The sequence below is a fragment of the Siniperca chuatsi genome, linkage group LG18 (genome assembly GCF_020085105.1).
Source record: "Siniperca chuatsi isolate FFG_IHB_CAS linkage group LG18, ASM2008510v1, whole genome shotgun sequence".
Taxonomy (NCBI): Eukaryota; Metazoa; Chordata; class Actinopteri; order Centrarchiformes; family Sinipercidae; genus Siniperca; species Siniperca chuatsi.
This window is the reverse complement of record NC_058059.1, coordinates 10,138,860-10,156,076: the sequence shown is the minus strand read 5'-3', so window position 1 is coordinate 10,156,076 and position 17,217 is coordinate 10,138,860. Positions and strand designations below refer to the sequence as shown.

At 38.3% G+C, this 17,217-nt stretch overlaps 1 protein-coding gene across 1 annotated transcript; it reads left to right on the top strand.

Annotated features, from left to right (window-relative positions):
• Window positions 1-2,457: 2,457 nt before the first annotated feature.
• LOC122866189 (alpha-synuclein-like) lies at window positions 2,458-13,753 on the top strand. The gene is made up of 6 exons (XM_044175542.1): window positions 2,458-2,759; window positions 3,186-3,344; window positions 3,584-3,613; window positions 5,475-5,617; window positions 12,128-12,199; window positions 12,965-13,753. The coding sequence occupies exons 2-6, from the start codon at window positions 3,224-3,226 to the stop codon at window positions 12,980-12,982; spliced, it is 384 nt and encodes a 127-aa protein (XP_044031477.1). The 5' UTR covers window positions 2,458-2,759; window positions 3,186-3,223; the 3' UTR covers window positions 12,983-13,753.
• Window positions 13,754-17,217: the final 3,464 nt, after the last annotated feature.

Here is a 17,217-nt window from a genome sequence, read left to right as displayed (position 1 = left end):
GGAATTCGAAAGGAGTGACACATCACTCAAGCAGCTCACAGTGTGAATGCATGGCTTCGCAATGATTTCCCTCTCCAGTGCCTGCCTGCTCTACCAGCCCAGTATCATAGGAATTCCATTCATTTTGGACAATTCCTTACCACACGATTTATGTCAAGTGCCAACCTTCACTGCTAATGCAGGAAGTAGTGTGCTCTATATGTAGCGAGGGTTGCCTAACCCTAACCATAGTTTATTTGCCATGCACAGATATTGTAGAAAGTGAGAAACGTGGCTGTAAAACAAATGTTGTTAATAAACGTTCGATGTTCTTGTCTAGAGAAAGGATTGGCTACACAGAAGGACTTATACAGAAAACCCCTCAGAGAGTCCTGGATAGTCCATGGACAATATGTGTTGAGGTTGCAATACAGAATAGAGAAACTAACCTGTGCAAAAATTGAATAAAGAATATTTGAATTGGAGTTTGTTGAGAAAAGGGGAATTCTCTCTCTGTCTCATAACAACCTCATGTTACTGGCAGTCAATTTAAGTGCCACAGTTATCTTTGGTGGTGGTGAGGCTGAGGTTGTGATTATGTTACAGCTTGTCTTACTCAACCCTTTTGTACTGTTATTTAAATAATGTTTTGTAAATTTGTAACAGGACATGTGTTGTCTGTTTCCGTTTTCTTCTTTCTCACATCAATCATACTTTATGTCCACAATTTCGTTTAATCATTTTAGGTTCTGTTCATGTTATCATTACTTTTTCTTCTTATTTTCTATGTAAATCACTACACATCATAATATAAGATTCAGAGCCATGTTTTCAGCAATTGATCTGTTCAATGGGCAGTTTATGTGGACAAGAAATTACAAGCATAAGAAGCCTGAGATTTGTGTGTTCTTTTCCCCAGAAATATCAAAGACAACACACTTAAATCGTATTTTTATTGGGTAGTTGAAAAATATAATGTTACGTATAGATTGGCTACACACATTGCATGTCTTGGACACTGATATTTATTCTAGAAAATGAATGGATACTGTATGTAAGTGTATTAATAGATGTTATTATATAAATATGTAAAAGGGAAGTATAATGTATCATGGTGGGGTAGTAGCGAGAAGAAGAAGTGGCTGTTTACAGCTTATTTGTGTCTTTTCATGCTATTTATTTGTGTATTTTTGTCCTTATGTTTTTTGTTTCTGGTTGTTGTGTGTAGTGTATATTATACAAATGTTGAACAAGAGTCTGATTTGTCTGAGGACAATTTTAATTTATAATTTTTCTTTTTCTTTGGTGGTCCATGGTACAGCAGCAACAGCAAACAATAACTAGTGTCTGAGGACAAACTGCAAAATACTCTGTGCTGGGTCATTGTTTGTATATTTTGAATGCATTATGCAAAACACTTTGAATGTGTATGAAATTTGCTATACGAATAAACTCGCCTTGCCCCTGTTACACACCATTGACAACCATATTACTCCAAATAGACTGGAAGTGTTGGAAGAAAATGAGACATGGAAAGAACACAAATCCACAAGGACAGAGAGAGAAAGGCAGATGGGACAGGGAAAAGAAGGTGGGTGAAGACCCAGAAGAAAATATTATCTAAGTTTGACTCATATATCATTCCATCAAACAAAGTAAATAGTAGTATTCATAGCCAAGTACAGTACCACTTTCTAATAAGGCACCCTTTTATAAAAGGCTTATAAGTTGTAACTAATGGCTTTATTAATGGTTGATGAATCATTTACTAATGTTGTATAGATCTGTTTGAAAACAAACAGAACTGCTTCATAGCTCAGTTACAAGTTATGCAATTAAACAATTATGGAGTTGCCAGGTTGTGTATATCCTTTCTTTTTTTGTAAGAATGAAGATATAAATGTTTGTAATCTGTTAATAAATGCTCATGGGTTCCTCACTTTCTAATAAGCCATCTATGCTGCAGTTATAAATGTGTAAGAAGTTGTTAATAAAAGCTTTTAATCATCAAATCTGCAGTTGTATATATATTAATATAATTTTGGTCCAGATGTGTCTGCATCCCTTTTCTAGAAATAAGTGGTTACTTAAAGAGACTTTTCACAACCTGGCAATCCAGAACTTGGATCCACTAATATTCCACTGAATATTAAAAAGTGTGTGTGTTGATCAACATTAATGTAATGATTTACTACAAGCCAATTCCAACATGGCCTTTTAATTTACAATGCAAAAAATTCATCACGGACCCGCTGTGCAGCTGTAGTTAACGTCTTACTCACACGTGGGAACACTGAATAGCCCAGTAGTGTTATCTTGCATAATTATACTGCCACTAATTGGTAGTTCGGCCGCAGATGCATTCAGCCGACTGGTGATTTTAAAGGGCCTGCTGCACCTACACGCTGTGGGCAACCCACGTACAGAAAGAACTACGTAATCTTTGTGTGTGCGCGCGCACGCGCGCGCGCGTGTGTGTGTTACAGACAGACAGACAGACAGACAGCGGAGCATCTCTTCTCTCGCATCAGCATCACGGGGTTTAATCGCTCTTTCTCCATCACCGAGGCGTAGGAGGCGTCTGTCAAACCTGTGGAGCGTCTGTCTGTCTCCCTCTGTCTGTGTCCGTCTGTCTGTTTGGACGACTCTACGCACATCGGTCTTTTGTAGTAGTTGTAGTTTGGAGACAACAAACCGGGCTTACGGCTCTCTTGGGGAATCTCTCTGTTATCCCGGAAGACTCATCACATTCTCGCCTTGAAGGAAGTTTAAGCGAACAGGTGCGTGACCCCACAGCTCTTTTATTTCTTGTTCTCGTTCCCTTAAAAAAAAAAAATATATATATATATATATATATATATATATATCCTCTATTTTAGAATATCAGCTACTACATTATTTAATTTCCTATCGCATTGCAATGTAACACGTCCATTTCCTCTTTTTATTCAAATTAATAAGAAATCCATTCCTGGTTTCTCAGTTGGGCTGTAACCAATTCCTACAGGTGGGATTTTCAGCAGCCTCAGAGCAGCTGCTTGTATCAACTGCACACATATTTCAGACGGTGATATTGGCTTGACAAACCTGTCACAGAGAAAAGTAGGGCGGTGGCATCGTTTTTTGTGTCTTGTCACATGTTTTAATACCGTGCGCTTCGATTCCGGGAGTGCCTTCTCATTGCGCCTGTTTTGACATCCTCACAGCTGTGTGTGCGTGTAATTTGGGAGCCAATCAAGCAGCCATGGACGCGTTAATGAAGGGTTTCTCTAAAGCCAGGGATGGGGTCGTGGCAGCGGCGGAGAAAACCAAGCAGGGAGTGACTGGAGCAGCTGAGATGACGAAAGATGGGGTTATGTTTGTCGGTGGGTGCTGGGAATTAATTTGATTGATGATCATGTTACTAGAAAAATGGGACAGAAAGCTGTAAAACGTTGTTGTTTCATCATTATTATTATTATTATCATTATTATTATTATTATTATGATACACAACTCTGACTATTCAGAAACAGGGCATTTTGATCATTTGTGTGGACTACTGTAGTCTACTATAGGCTGTACATATTTTTGACTAATTGAGCTTCACCTGCATTTCCTTTCAGGTACCAAAACAAAGGATGGAGTCACAACAGGTAACACCATATATTAATTCAGGCTTAAATGCAACTGTGCCATTCTCTTGTTGGTCTGGAGAAAAAAATCAGTATTGTATAAATTTACAGCCCTTCCTGTTAACATCAACAGCATTTCTACACAAATAGATCTTTGACATAAAAGCAAAAAGGGGTCATCTCACTGGCTCCTCAGGTGGTTTGTAAGAGAGATGTGCTGTAACTGTGCAGGTGTCATATTTCATTGCCTTAGTCAACACAACCTGCCTAACTCCCCATGGGCCAGGCCTTGCCATTTCTCATACATAACAAGCAGAGAAGCCAAGGGAGACCTCCTGCTGTATAGGCATCCAGGGAAATGGCTGTATTGTTGTATCCCGCTGCAAGTAAAGTGAGTGTTTTGGAAGCTGGGATTATAAGAGAAATGTGTGATGACAGAATGTCTTATTAAACCCAATAAATGAGGGAGGAGGGAGGATATGTATTTTTCTCAGTCGGACCAAGCGGCTTACATTCAGGCATTCAGGAGGTCCACATAGGGAGAGACATGCCCTATAGCAAAGTGCAGCTTATTTGTGATTAATTACTATGTGTAACACTCTTGGACTCCATTACTGTACGGAGCAGAGCATTGGCTCCCAACCTTTTTCGGCTTGTTGGCCCTTAAAGCAATTTCTACTTGTGGCCCCATGTCACTGATCGTACATGTACCAGTTGTGACCAGTTTGACAAAAAACAGATAAAAATCAACATTATTTTGTGCAATGTTTTTTTCCTGTCCTGCTAATAATCTCGTGTCCCCTCGAATTTGTGATCCCCAGGTTGTATCAAAATACAGTAGTGTTTAGCAATGAGTGACCCTCAATCGAGCACTAGTTGTAAAAGGATCTGCAGATGCATTAGTTAAATACTGAGAATGTCTATTTTGATTGATATTCTTAGCCTTAATTTAAGGATACCTCACTGAATTTAAAAATCTTATTTCCAACATACCTCTCCAAAACAGTTACACAATAAGGTCACAGGATGTAAACACATGTGGAAGGATCACATGAACTGTGGAAGGGTTTTGAAAGGGAAATGCCACCAGGCTGTTTGTGAGGTTTTTCAGTTAGCCAAATTACACTACAGGTGATGATCCTATTTTAAATAATTGTGTAGGGTGTTCCAGGTAGAAGCAGTTGAGCATTTAATAGCTTGTTTACCTGTATAGATTGCAGGTACAGTGCTGCAGGCAGCTTCCACCACATTCAAAAATAGGAAATAAAAAGGCAAAATAACAACAAAAACTTAAGATCTTATGATTGTTTGTTTTGATTTTCCAAATTTTTTCAAAATTTATCTCAATGCTACAATATCCTACATTCAAGCAAAAGCACTATATACAGTATAATGAGACTACGTAACTTTTCAAAGAAGAAATATCACAATCTTTCTCTTACAGATGAATTTCTAAGAAATAAAGCATACCCTTGTACAATTCAATGCATTTAGGGGTTTTGAGGCAACAGAAACAAGCAGTGATAAATCATTTGGTTGGATTACTGAAGTATTAACATGTGACAAGTGTTGACTGTGACCATATTTTGAAACCTAATTGTTGGATTTTGGTGAATTATGATTGCTCTTTTAGCGCCTTCATCGGGTCAAGCTAAGTAATAGTAAAGTAACAGGTAGTAGCAAATCATATCTCTGACAACTGGAGAGTCACTAAAGGGCAGCTCCACTCAAATTACATTTCCTTCTGATCACTGTGGAAGCTTTGAAATCCTGATTGTTTATCTATTTTTCTACGTTCTAATCCTCACAAGTGTTGATGCTCTATAGAGATATATGCCCTCCTCATATGCCCTCCTCCTCTCTTCTTCTTTCGTTCCTACAGTTGCAGGTAAAACTGTGTCTGGAGTGTCTCAGGTTGGTGGAGCCATGGTTACCGGCGTTACCGCTGTGGCCCACAAAACTGTGGAGGGTGCAGGCAATATTGCAGTTGCCACTGGATTGGTCAAGAAGGATCCAGTCAAACAAGTAAGAAAGATAATTTAATTTTTATTTTATTTTTATAAAAAATCAGTTTATATATCATTGGTGTTTGTTTTGACTTGATGTATACTTATTTGGGCAAATTTGTACCAAGATAAAGAAATCTAAGTACAGTGGTGTTTGCCAGTGGGTGCAAATTTTTGGGTCCAACTGATGATGAATGTTGGTAATTTGATTGGTGCAATATCTTTGTAGGCGCCACAGTATCAAGGTCCTCCCCATACACCCAGGCAACTCGATCGCAAGCAGGGTTCAGTTGTCAATCATGGCGTGAAAGCCCATTTATATAGTATTAAATAACTAATTAGAACCAAACTTATCAGAAAAATTGACACTTGAACATACATCAGAGTGATAAGAACTACCTAAACTGACAGAAACCATCTTTGGGAAAAATTTATTTGATGTGTACTTTGATTTTTTAACATGGAGTGTGTGTGGTTTATGACCTATACTGCAGCCAGCTACCACATTGCAATCGCGATGTTTTGGCTTCACTTTTGGGCAGTTGTGATGTCGTCCATCTTTATATACAGTCTATGATTGGGTTTAGGTTACAGGAGTACTCCCTGCTGTGAATTTTGTTAGTCTGGTCCAACCCGTTCACATTCCCAGGGCATCAAATGCCGTCGTTTTTTTCACGCACATGGTACCCTTTAGCATCTGTTGGAGACGCCTTCATAAACTACTTGGTTTGGTAGTTGGAAGTCACGTGACGGAAGTGACGGCAGTCAAGTGACTTCTAAGTCACGTGTTGGTTAGGTTTAGGCAACAAAACTACTTGGTTAGGTAGTCACGTGACGTAAGTAATGTAAGTCACGTGACGTGACTTGTAACGTAACAAAATTTTAAACTTTAAATAACTCAACATTAACCTTTGGTTTCAAACAGGACACGAACTCTGGTCTCCTGGGTGAAAGCCCTGTGTTTGTTCCACTTTTCATGTGGAATACAAATTTAACAGAACAATGGTTCCTCCCAAATATTGGACGTTGTAAAGGAGTAGATATCTTAAATTGCTAATGGTACATGGGATTGTTAACGTCTGTATCAACGTTCGTAGGACTGACTATGTTCTAGTCAGTAACGCAACATGCAAGTTGACTGCCCGTTTCCTAGCAACGTCAGCCCTCAAATGTCAGTCAACCGCTGCCAGTGGAAATGCCCACCCAGAGGCTTGAAGCTTAGACAGTTTCCAAAACAAATGTCCAAAAACAAATATCCTCTTTTAAAAAATGAAAAAAACATGCACAATAACTGGAATATCATTATAGCTTATATATTCTTACACAAAAAATGAGAAGAATTCAAATTTCAGTTTGACTTGAATGCTTTCATTTGTCTGGGCCACACTTGCTGAATGCTTACACTTCTCCACAAACATATTGATGTACTGTTAAACACACCTGTAGAAATGGTAGTTTGCAGCACAGCACATCCCTCCATTTCACGACAGTGGCTGCCAGCTATAACATTTCACTGTGTCAAAATGGCCTCCTGACCTTGAGTCATTTGTCATCACTTCTCATATCAGCTGTGTGTCTTTCTTCTCTGAAATGAAAGCCGTTACATATTGTTAGCTTCCTGCATTGCTCATCAGTCAGTCTGGCCATCGTTTGTCCAGAGGAGGAGGAGGAGGAGGTAAAGGCGGTTTACCGTTGAAAACAATTGACTGCTGCGACACAAGTCAAATATGAAAAGATTTTCCTTTCCTGTTTTCAGTGGGTTCTTTTATTCTATTTTTTGCCGTCTGTATCTTTCTATTTTACCTTCTCCTTCTCTCTATCAAGGATTTTGATAGCTGTTCATGTAGATTTTTGCAGGTACAGTAAGGGCCGTAGCTATCATTAGGACAGAGGTCATGTCTTAGGTATTTTTTTCTGTGAATTTGAGGCTTTAGCAAAGGTGGGGAGAGTTATATTCTACATTAAAAAACTTACAGGTTACAGATTAGGATGATTGCATTTATTTCACATTTAATATCACATGTGAAACAGCATCTTTCTTTTTGACTGTACATATACAGTACAATGCACTTCAAAGATACCCTGTGGAATTCTTGACCACTAGTAGTGCTATGGAGCAAAGTTTTCCCAAGCGGGTCCCTGTTTTGTCGTAAACAGTGCACATTTTAAAATATTTTGGCTTTACAAATATTTTATGAGAAAGGGCATTCAACATGTTTGTTTGACCTCAAGGATAAATACAATGCATTTTGGAAACACTGAATGTAAACATAACTTTTTTTTGTTAACAAGAAAACTCCACAGGGCACCTTCAATTATAACGTGCACAAGATCCCCAACGTAAATCTCTACATTTTCACTTTCACTTCACACCAGCTCCTCTTAATGCAGAAAGTCTTTCTTCTTCAAACTTTACAAGAGGAACAGATGGCCCTCATGTTCATGCTCTGCTTTTTTTTTACACTGAAAAACACTGTTATCACTGTTCTTCTTTTGTTGTCAAACCATAGCAGTTACACTTCCCTGTGGTTTATATCTGGATTAATAAGGTGTTAAAATTGGATGTAATTCTGAAGGGAGAACTAAATTTGCCTGTAATTACCCTCAGCTCATCGCTGTGAGTAGTAGGAAATGATAAGCCAATCAAATATTTCCCTGGGCAATGCAAACACTTTGTTGAATGTTTGTTGTGATGCTCAATCTCCCATGCCTTAATTATAGCGATGAAACACAGGGAATTCCATAACAATAACTTGACACACACACACACACACACACACACACACGTACACATATTTCTTCAGCTATGCTTTAATTGACTGTAATTAGTGAAAGGTACCCTATAAAGAGATAAGATACCAAAGAAATTATCTAGTTATTTTTTCTGCCATGTGGCAACAACTGTGACTTCTAAACAAAATGCTTTTCACCAGTTCTTTTATTGAGGCAATCAAAATTTTAAAATCCACTGCTTTCATTCAATGCTTTTGATTTTGTTATCAAAGAATGCTTGTGGTATTTCACACAAACATCCAATTGAATCCTTTCATCTTTGTTGGCAGTTGTGTTATTAAGGCAGCTAGATAGCTAATCGTGGTATTCACCCTGAGGGATGAAACACTGATGGAGCTCCACCTGGAATGTGATCAGCCTCATTATGAGTAATGTTGACAAGCCAAACTGGCAGGAAGAACAGACAAACAGATGGACAAACAGACGCAGAGTGTACTGACTGATGGAGAGATGGTGGACTGACTGACAGAGGAATAAACACACAGATTAAAAAAAACAAAATCCTGGTATTCCCAGTGAGAGATTGACATGCAGACAGTAGCAGCTTGTCCTCATTTAACCATCATTCCCAGGCGGCACAGCCATTAAACATCATTAATATTGATTTTATTTAAAAATTGATGCCAGGTTGAGAGAGACCATCAAAAATTGTCTCCTGTGTCTCACACGCGCACACACCAGCAAACAGAGGGTGGTGGGATGCTAATCTCCTCATCTAGTTGTTTCACCAATTCATCAGCTGCTGGTGACTCATATCAGAAGACACAAAAGCCTGAAAGGTAGAAGGAGATTAAAAAATGACAATGAGCTAGAAGAGCAGGCAGAGTGGTAGTTAGAGTGGTGGGGGGAGCTGAGGAGAACAGGAAATAGAAAATGGTCTCAACAAACACATCTTATTGCTCAGATCTTTTTTAGCGACATGCAATAAAAGAGGCTGCTGTATTTCACGTCCCTGGGAAGCGATTTTGGCTTGAAAATTTCTATGAAACAATACAGAGATTGTAGGTGAGGTATTACGTTGATTTTTCTTTGGAAGATTACAGTTTACACAGATATTTCAGGTTTGATTTGTCAAAAAGTGAACAAATCTTTAACTTTTGGACAAAGTTTAATCTGACCACTGTAAAAAGACAAGGCAGTGTTTATTCGCATGAAGTCTGAGTATGTGTGTGTGTGTGTGCAGCTGGGTGAACAGATGGAGGCTTGATGGGTGGTGTTAAATGCAACAGCAGGAGGAGAAGGTGCAATAACTGGTTTAAGGTTATGTCAGCCGGCGGTGAGCGCGTCACATCCACATACATGCACACGTCAGCACACTGTGACCGCTCCCCATTAAGGAAGGTCAGTTCAATGGCACGGTGTAATCAAGCACTTCATGCCTCGTTTAAAAGACAAAATACATCGTTTGTACCTGCCTTTCAGAACAACACATAGAGGTGTACATGTTGGACAATGTCATTTGTCAGTGCCTTCCAAAACTTTTACAAATCACAGCTGCAAAAATAAAACCATTTTCTTCTTACATCTTACAAGTATGGTTAAGGTTTGGTTTGGGTACTAAGGATAGGGGATCTGCGTCACCATGGTTACAATAATAAACATCTGGTTAAGGTCAGAGAACGATCGTGGTGATGGTTTAAGGAAACAAATGTTGACTAACGGAAGGGAATGGAAAGCGAACACTTGATTCCCATGACTTGAAGTTAAAGTTGTTTTGACCCGTTCAATTTCCCCGACCTCCTCCCTCTGCGGACTTTGTGGCTTTATAACAACGTCAAACTCCTTTGCTCCTGACGAACATGAGGGATAATTCCTGATGCCGCTAGAGGGATTTGTCACTTGAACGAAACAAGGCTGGGTGCTAGGTGGTGGAAGGGCAATTGCAAGTGGTACAAAAAAGAAGAGGAACTTCTGGAACTCTAGAGTCTATTTAATTACATTCACAAGCCTTCAGTCATAGACTTTACTCAGGTATACAAGGCAAAGCCACAGTGTAAAAAAACTCAAAGGTAATGTAGTCCCATGGCATTTGTGGACTACAAAGATGAGGGGCAATAAGGGATACAATGTATAATAAGTACAATGTATGTACTTTTATTGTAAGTCGCCTTGGATAAAAGTGTCTATTTAAATAAACTAATTAAATAAACTGTGCAGACTCTAGTGTGCAGAAGTTCCTCTTCTTTTTGGTAGATCTTTCTTATTTGACATCATATCGGGGTCAAAGTTTGTTATAATGGCCAAGTATGCTCCCATGGGTTGTGACATGGCAATGTTTCAATGATTATATGCACATACACAGAGATAATAAAGAGCATGTATATAGAGGACACATTAAAGTAAGTTTAGTTTGCTGGGTACATGTAGTTTAGAATATTTCCCTTGAATCATCACATGTTGATCAGAGGCTAGCCAGGATGTTGGCTCAGATGAGAAGGGCTTTGCTAGCATTCAAGAGAAATTGCAACATTTTTGTTGTATAGATTAAGGATGGTGGATCGCAGTGGATTTGTTGTTTTGGGGGTTCTAATGCACTCCGTGCTAATACTTATTAAGCAATCATTTTTGTTTTTAGGGATTAGGTCTCTCAGCAGAATCCTCGTCGCTTTTCAGATTCGTTGAAAGCTCCCTCAAACAGCAGAGCCTTTTCCTGGCAAATCTAACCGTATAACCATTTGCTATAAATGGTCAGTTCCTTGACATAAGTGTCTCTGACTGAACCATACATGAACATTAAATCTCAGTTAAATAATAACACCAGAAACTTTTGGCATGAGTGTGTCAGCAGAGTAATAGCTAGAAATGTATAGTGGCTGCACAGTACACCTGTATGAATATTATTGGCCAAGAAGCTGGTGAATAAGCCACAGATTGTGAGGCATGAATGAAGCAGCTGATGCCAATCAGCTAATGTGCATGCAACTTCAGTGCTCTGTCTGAACTAACACTATGCTTCATTATGTGAAATGATGTGCAATTCAAGTGCAATACCAGTATGAGCAATATTTAAATGTGCAGTATACACACAGCAGTATATAATATTGCGTATTATGGCATAATGGCAGTAAGTGTATCCAGATGTTCTTGCCCTGATAGTCTGGAGGTGCATCTGTGTTGAGGGCTGCAGCTAATGATTGTTTTCATTACTGAATTATCTCATGATTATTTTCTATAAAATGTCAAACAATAATGAAAAAATGCCTGTGATAATTTCCCACTGTCCAAGGTGACAAATATCTTGTTTTGTCTGACCAACAGTTCAAAACCCCAAGAATGTTTTGTTCAAAACCCTACATTGAGAAGCTGGAATCAGCAAATATTTGGCACATTTGCCAAAAAATGATTATTTGATTATTAAAATAGTTGCCGATTCATTTTCGCTTAATTGTCTAATCAATGCAGCTTTACCTGGGTCACTAATAGCACAAAGAAAAGAGGAGGCGAGTGAAAGAAAAAGTGAAGGAATTTAACATGATCATTATGCACAAATACAGGCACTTAACGGCACCAGACCAGAGTAGCTGCCAGTCCATGCCTTTTTGTGTTCTTCGTTCCATTAAGTGCCTGTATTTGTGCATATTGAGCATATTCAGTTCTTTCACTTTTCTGCATTCAACTGCCCTCCTCCCTCTATGTTTACAGTAAACATACAGTAACTCCCATAAGATCATGCATATATCAAATTGGATCATATTATATGCATCTTTTTTGAAAGCCGGCATCTTTTTTATTCCAGGGTGATGAAGCCTCAGCAGTACAGAACGTGGCAGAGTCACCAGTTGATACTGACCCTGCTGACGCTACAGAGGTGAGACTCCACTAGCAACTGGTTGACATAAAACCTACAGTCAATAATGTGAAGCTGCATTTCAAAATGAAAGAAGGAACAGCTGATGGACAGATAGACAGTTTCGGCCAGAGGTGGATTTATTGAAGAGCCTTAAATTCAAAACTTCAGTGAGAGTGAACATATTAGACCACTGCTGTATTCAAATATTTTAATGTGCTTGGAAGCAGTTTATGGACCTTAAGACATTAAAAAGATATAATTGGGGTCACACCACTGTAATCTGAATACTCCCTGGTAAGAAGTGGATTTATAGGGAACCCTGATTTTTGTTCTCTCATCAGCCCAAAACTATTTAACTAAATCAGCTGGAATATAAAGGTGAAGGAGCTAGGGGAACATTCATGAATACTATTAAAATATATAAAAGTTAAAGGTGTCTATATTATATGGCATTTGGTGGAGGCTTTCATCCTTAAAGCTGGCTAAATTGTGTACATTTTAGTTTGGATTGTCTCCAAAACCTATTTAATAATCTTCCAAAGCTGAAAAACAAATCAACATTTTTAAGGTGAAATCTTGCTGAGTGAGGAAAAAGACTGAGTGACTGAGCACAACGTGACATAAATAAACCTGATGGGTGCTGTAACATTACCTCAACTGGTTTGTACAGCTCCTGAGATGTAATATCAGCTGTATGCTGATGTTTTTCATTCAAGGTTAAAATGGAATCACAGGAAGTCATTTACGTACAGGACAGTAAATTCATTCCCTCTTCTCTCTCAGGAGGACACTGATGACTAAACTGATCGAGAGCTTCACAATCAAAGATCAATGACTGAAACATTCCATGTCGCTCTGCCAAGTCCAGTTGTGCCTCGTTTTTGGTCCTTTATGGAGTCTGTGCCCAACGTCTGTGTGTGTGTGTGTGTGTGTGTGTGTTTCTGTTTGTGTTGTTATGTATGTCTGTACAGCAGTAAATGTGTAAATGTTGTAGAGAAAGAGAGATTTTGTATGTGAGTGTGTGTGTGTGTGTATGTGTGTGCCTTTTACACATCAGTCCTGAAAGGGACCTCAGGTGTGTGTCATCCTCAACCAGCTGTCATTTACAGTGACTCCCTGCCACTGAGAATGCCACCTGGTCACTGTGTGTGTGTGTGTGTGTGTGTGTGTGTGTGTGTGTGTGTGTGTGTGTGTGTGTCTATATGTACGTTTTTTGTCTAACCGTGTAGCTATGTCAATAACTCAAACATGGAAACATACCACAATTTACCACTTCAAGCACCTAAGTGTCTCTATATAAATGAAGAATTTACAGTGATCTCTTTGAAATGGAAGCATAATGATATTCTCTATTTTTGTCTGTATACTGTCACTGTTTTTTGCGGTGGACTATAAAGTGCTGAGCTATTTGTGCATTCATATTGTATTTTTTAAGTTATCACTGCTGTAACAAATATATCTCATATTGAATGGACTTTTGAAAAACCAAGAGCATGTAAAACTACTCAGCTTAACCGCTGTGATATGAATTTATTTGGAGTTAAGTGTTGAATAAAATATGTATGTAAAGTGTGTTGCTGAAGTTTTGTTCATTTCTCTCTATGTTGACGTGTGGAGTCTATAATGTTTTTAGAGTCCCTATGAAAATAAGTCCCTGCAAGGAATTATGAAGACTATAGAATTGTGTGATTATTTATCTGAGGATATCAATGGGATGCAGAGCTCTAATAAACATACACTTTGGTGTATGATAACATTGCCTGTAACCCTCTACTGCAGAAACTCCTCTGGACCCTCACACCCTCCCATTTATAAATATTTAAATTTTCACATATAATCTCATGACATGTTTGTCATGAATCAAATGAGAAGCTGAAGTGGGTATAATGTTGCAATTTTGGGGTGGGAACACCCTTTCCGGACCAAGAGTCACATGTGGCACAGTGACAGAAAAGGCAAGATAAATTTGACTAACACCCTTAAATCAAAATAACTTGTTGGAAAAAATACAAGCATGTGCATGAATCTCTAAAGAAGCATAATTGATGGTTTAAAGTACATTGGCCCCTAAAGACAATACACATACTAAAGCAAAAATCACAAACATTAATGGAAATGTGATCCAAAACAAAAAACAACTGGAAAAGGAAAAACACATACAAGAGGAGAAAGGTACAAAAAGACTTTATAATCAGGAATTTTTATAAACCAGCAGCCGGGAGCACTTCCAGTTTATCAAAGACTTTTAGTAGCGTCTCTCCTGTAATGTATGTGTTTGAGTATTTGTTGCATTTTTCTTAATGTTTCTGTTTTGACTTTTGTACATGTTTTACAATTTGGAGCATTTTTAGATTTGGAGCACATTTCTTTAATGTTTGCGCTTGTTGCTTTTGTATGTATGTGTTTTGTCCTCAGGGGCCACCATATTAAAGGCATATTTTATTTTCTACAGATTCTTAAAATGTGACTTTCCATCTGTTGCCTAAAAACAATGAATGTTGTGCAGGTAGGCTACTTGTTATAAGACAATACCATGCTCAATGATGAGGATGTAATACGATCCAAAGTGTTTTTCCTTTCTACTATAATACAGGCAATAATGGCCACAGAAACATTTTATGGTGTAAAGGGTTCAATCGAGTGGTTAGGGGTTAGTGAGTTCAACAGCGAGGGAGAATGGATCCCACAATCAAATTTGAGAGGCAGTTCTGTTGGTTTCACCACTCTGTTGTATTTCTTATGCATGTACAGACTGCAGAAAATGTGATACTCATCATGTGTATTCATAATAATCACAAATCAGATTACCTAGGATGAAATTAGCATGGGATAAAACTTCCTTTAACTGCTGCTAATGAGTGTTTTCCTCATTAGATTGTCTTATCAAGCTTTTATCTCGTCATATTGTTTATTTTACATCCTGTTCGTATTTTGATCTTAGTAAGTTTTCACTTTCAGAATCCACACACAGTGAGGTGCAGGCCAGTGTGAGCTTCAGTGTCCATCCAAATTAAACCACATCACTCAACTCTTCTCCAGTACACCAAACATTATCGGCTATCTCGCCTTCATCAGGATGGTGTCTGATCCCACTTTCCTTATTTACAGTCAATCAATCAGTCATTTGACTTATAAATCACAGTAAAGTATACAAAACAACATTACCATCATCTTTTCAGAATAGCTGTAATAAAATAAGATATCAAGAGTTTAATGGATAATGATATTTTCAACAGAAATTGTGACCATGAACAGAAAACATGAAACACTTTTCAATACAAATATCAACTGGTAAAAAAGTTGAATTTTGGATACAAAACTTCACATTCTACACTCATTTTTCAAACACAGTGTATTCAAATCTTTTCGATCTCTTAATATTTATGGATAAGTCTACCTACAAGTCGATCTACAGTTGACCTCAACACATCCCTTCCAATGAAGTTCATATTGATCTCAAAGAATTCCCATTTTAAAAAGACACGTTTTAATTTGGATGAATATTATATGTTAAACATTGCAAGCAATTTACCCTGTAAATACAAAAAAATATATATTCCAAGTGTAAATTAAGACAGTGTAACACTGTGATGCCTGAACTCACGTCAAGTCGTCTTATCCCTCACATTATTATCTCATGAGAAAAAAGCCAGCAACAATATTGTGTGTGTAAGTGCGTGTTTGTGTGTACGTGAAACCATGCATGCGTCAGCTAGTTGTGAAACAACCATCTGGGAGACATCAGAGGACAACATGTGCTCATGCACCAATAACAGGTTGCTGTTTTAAGGATTTAGTAATATAAGGATTCACGATTAGATGTAGTTATTTTTGGTACACTTTCATCAGAAAAAAATGTCTTTTGGCATTTGGTTTAAAGGGAGTAATAATCCTGCCTGTAACACCAGTGTGTTATTATAATAAAGCATGTTGGCCTTGACTATGTGCTGTACCCAGCTGTCCAGCAGCAGGCTCTACAGTGTGTGTGGTAAGAAAGAGGAGATAGACAAAGTAACCAACTCCTCCAGCATCTTTCTTCCGAGACACAGTTCTGCTCCATTAACACCAAGACCACCAAATGCATCAACCGTTTTTTGCTGAACTACGTCCCATTTTTATTCGCCCAGCATCTTACCACCTGTACTGTGGTATGTTGCTCACTACTCATCCATGTGTAACTGCACTACATCATTTTGGACTTTTTGTGCTACACTACCCTCTTCAAAATACACGTTTAAAGCCACATCACTTGAACAGTTTACGCCAAGATCAGTACTCCCAAGAAAACAGAGTGAGTCATTTGAGTCTCTACTTTTCATCTCCATTTCTCACTAATGAATCCTGCAGAGCCCTGGACTTGTATGCACCATCATTTGTTATTGTCCATACCTGTCAACTGCCGTTTCCTGGAACATCCCTGCAGCCTCAAAGTAGTCGATGACTCCTTGTTGTTATTGTTCATCACGGCTCCATGTGGAGACAGGTACTGTGCCAACATGTTTATGTTTTGTATTTTTGCGTATTTCATGATTCAGATGTTATTTATTTTGGCCAGCCCTAAGAGGGTCCCGTGCATGCATAGAAAGCCACTGACATCTTTGGAAGAATTAATAGTTTTTGGTGTCCAAAAATCACTCCCTCACACCGCTACTATTCATTGTTTAGACATATACTCATTTGCAATACAACCACACAAACACGGCATTGCACCTACAGTATACTGAGATGTACAAATAAAACTACAAAACTGGCTTCACTCCCTCTAAAAGACGCCCACTGAACAATCCATAAGTTTTACATAATAGAACTGACGGTCATACATTTAAAATTACTATTCAATGAAACTTTGTGAATGTGCACAGACTTTGTTCCTTCTGTATACAAGTCATGGGGTTTGCATTACCAATTCCCTCTCTACCATAGCATGACTTATTGACATTATTTTACATTGTTATCATGTTGAGAATAACCCTGAGCTTACTTTACTGAGCTCGACTGGAAAAACATATGCCTCGCTGATGGAAAATAAGAGAACA

Excerpts from the sequence above, each read along its gene's own strand:
- LOC122866189 (XM_044175542.1), top strand. The coding sequence starts at position 3,224 with ATGGACGCGTTAATGAAGGGTTTCTCTAAAGCCAGGGATGGGGTCGTG. Across the intron at positions 3,614-5,474 it reads AAAGGATGGAGTCACAACAG|TTGCAGGTAAAACTGTGTCT; the intron begins GTAACACCATAT and ends TCGTTCCTACAG. Across the intron at positions 5,618-12,127 it reads AGAAGGATCCAGTCAAACAA|GGTGATGAAGCCTCAGCAGT; the intron begins GTAAGAAAGATA and ends TTTTTATTCCAG.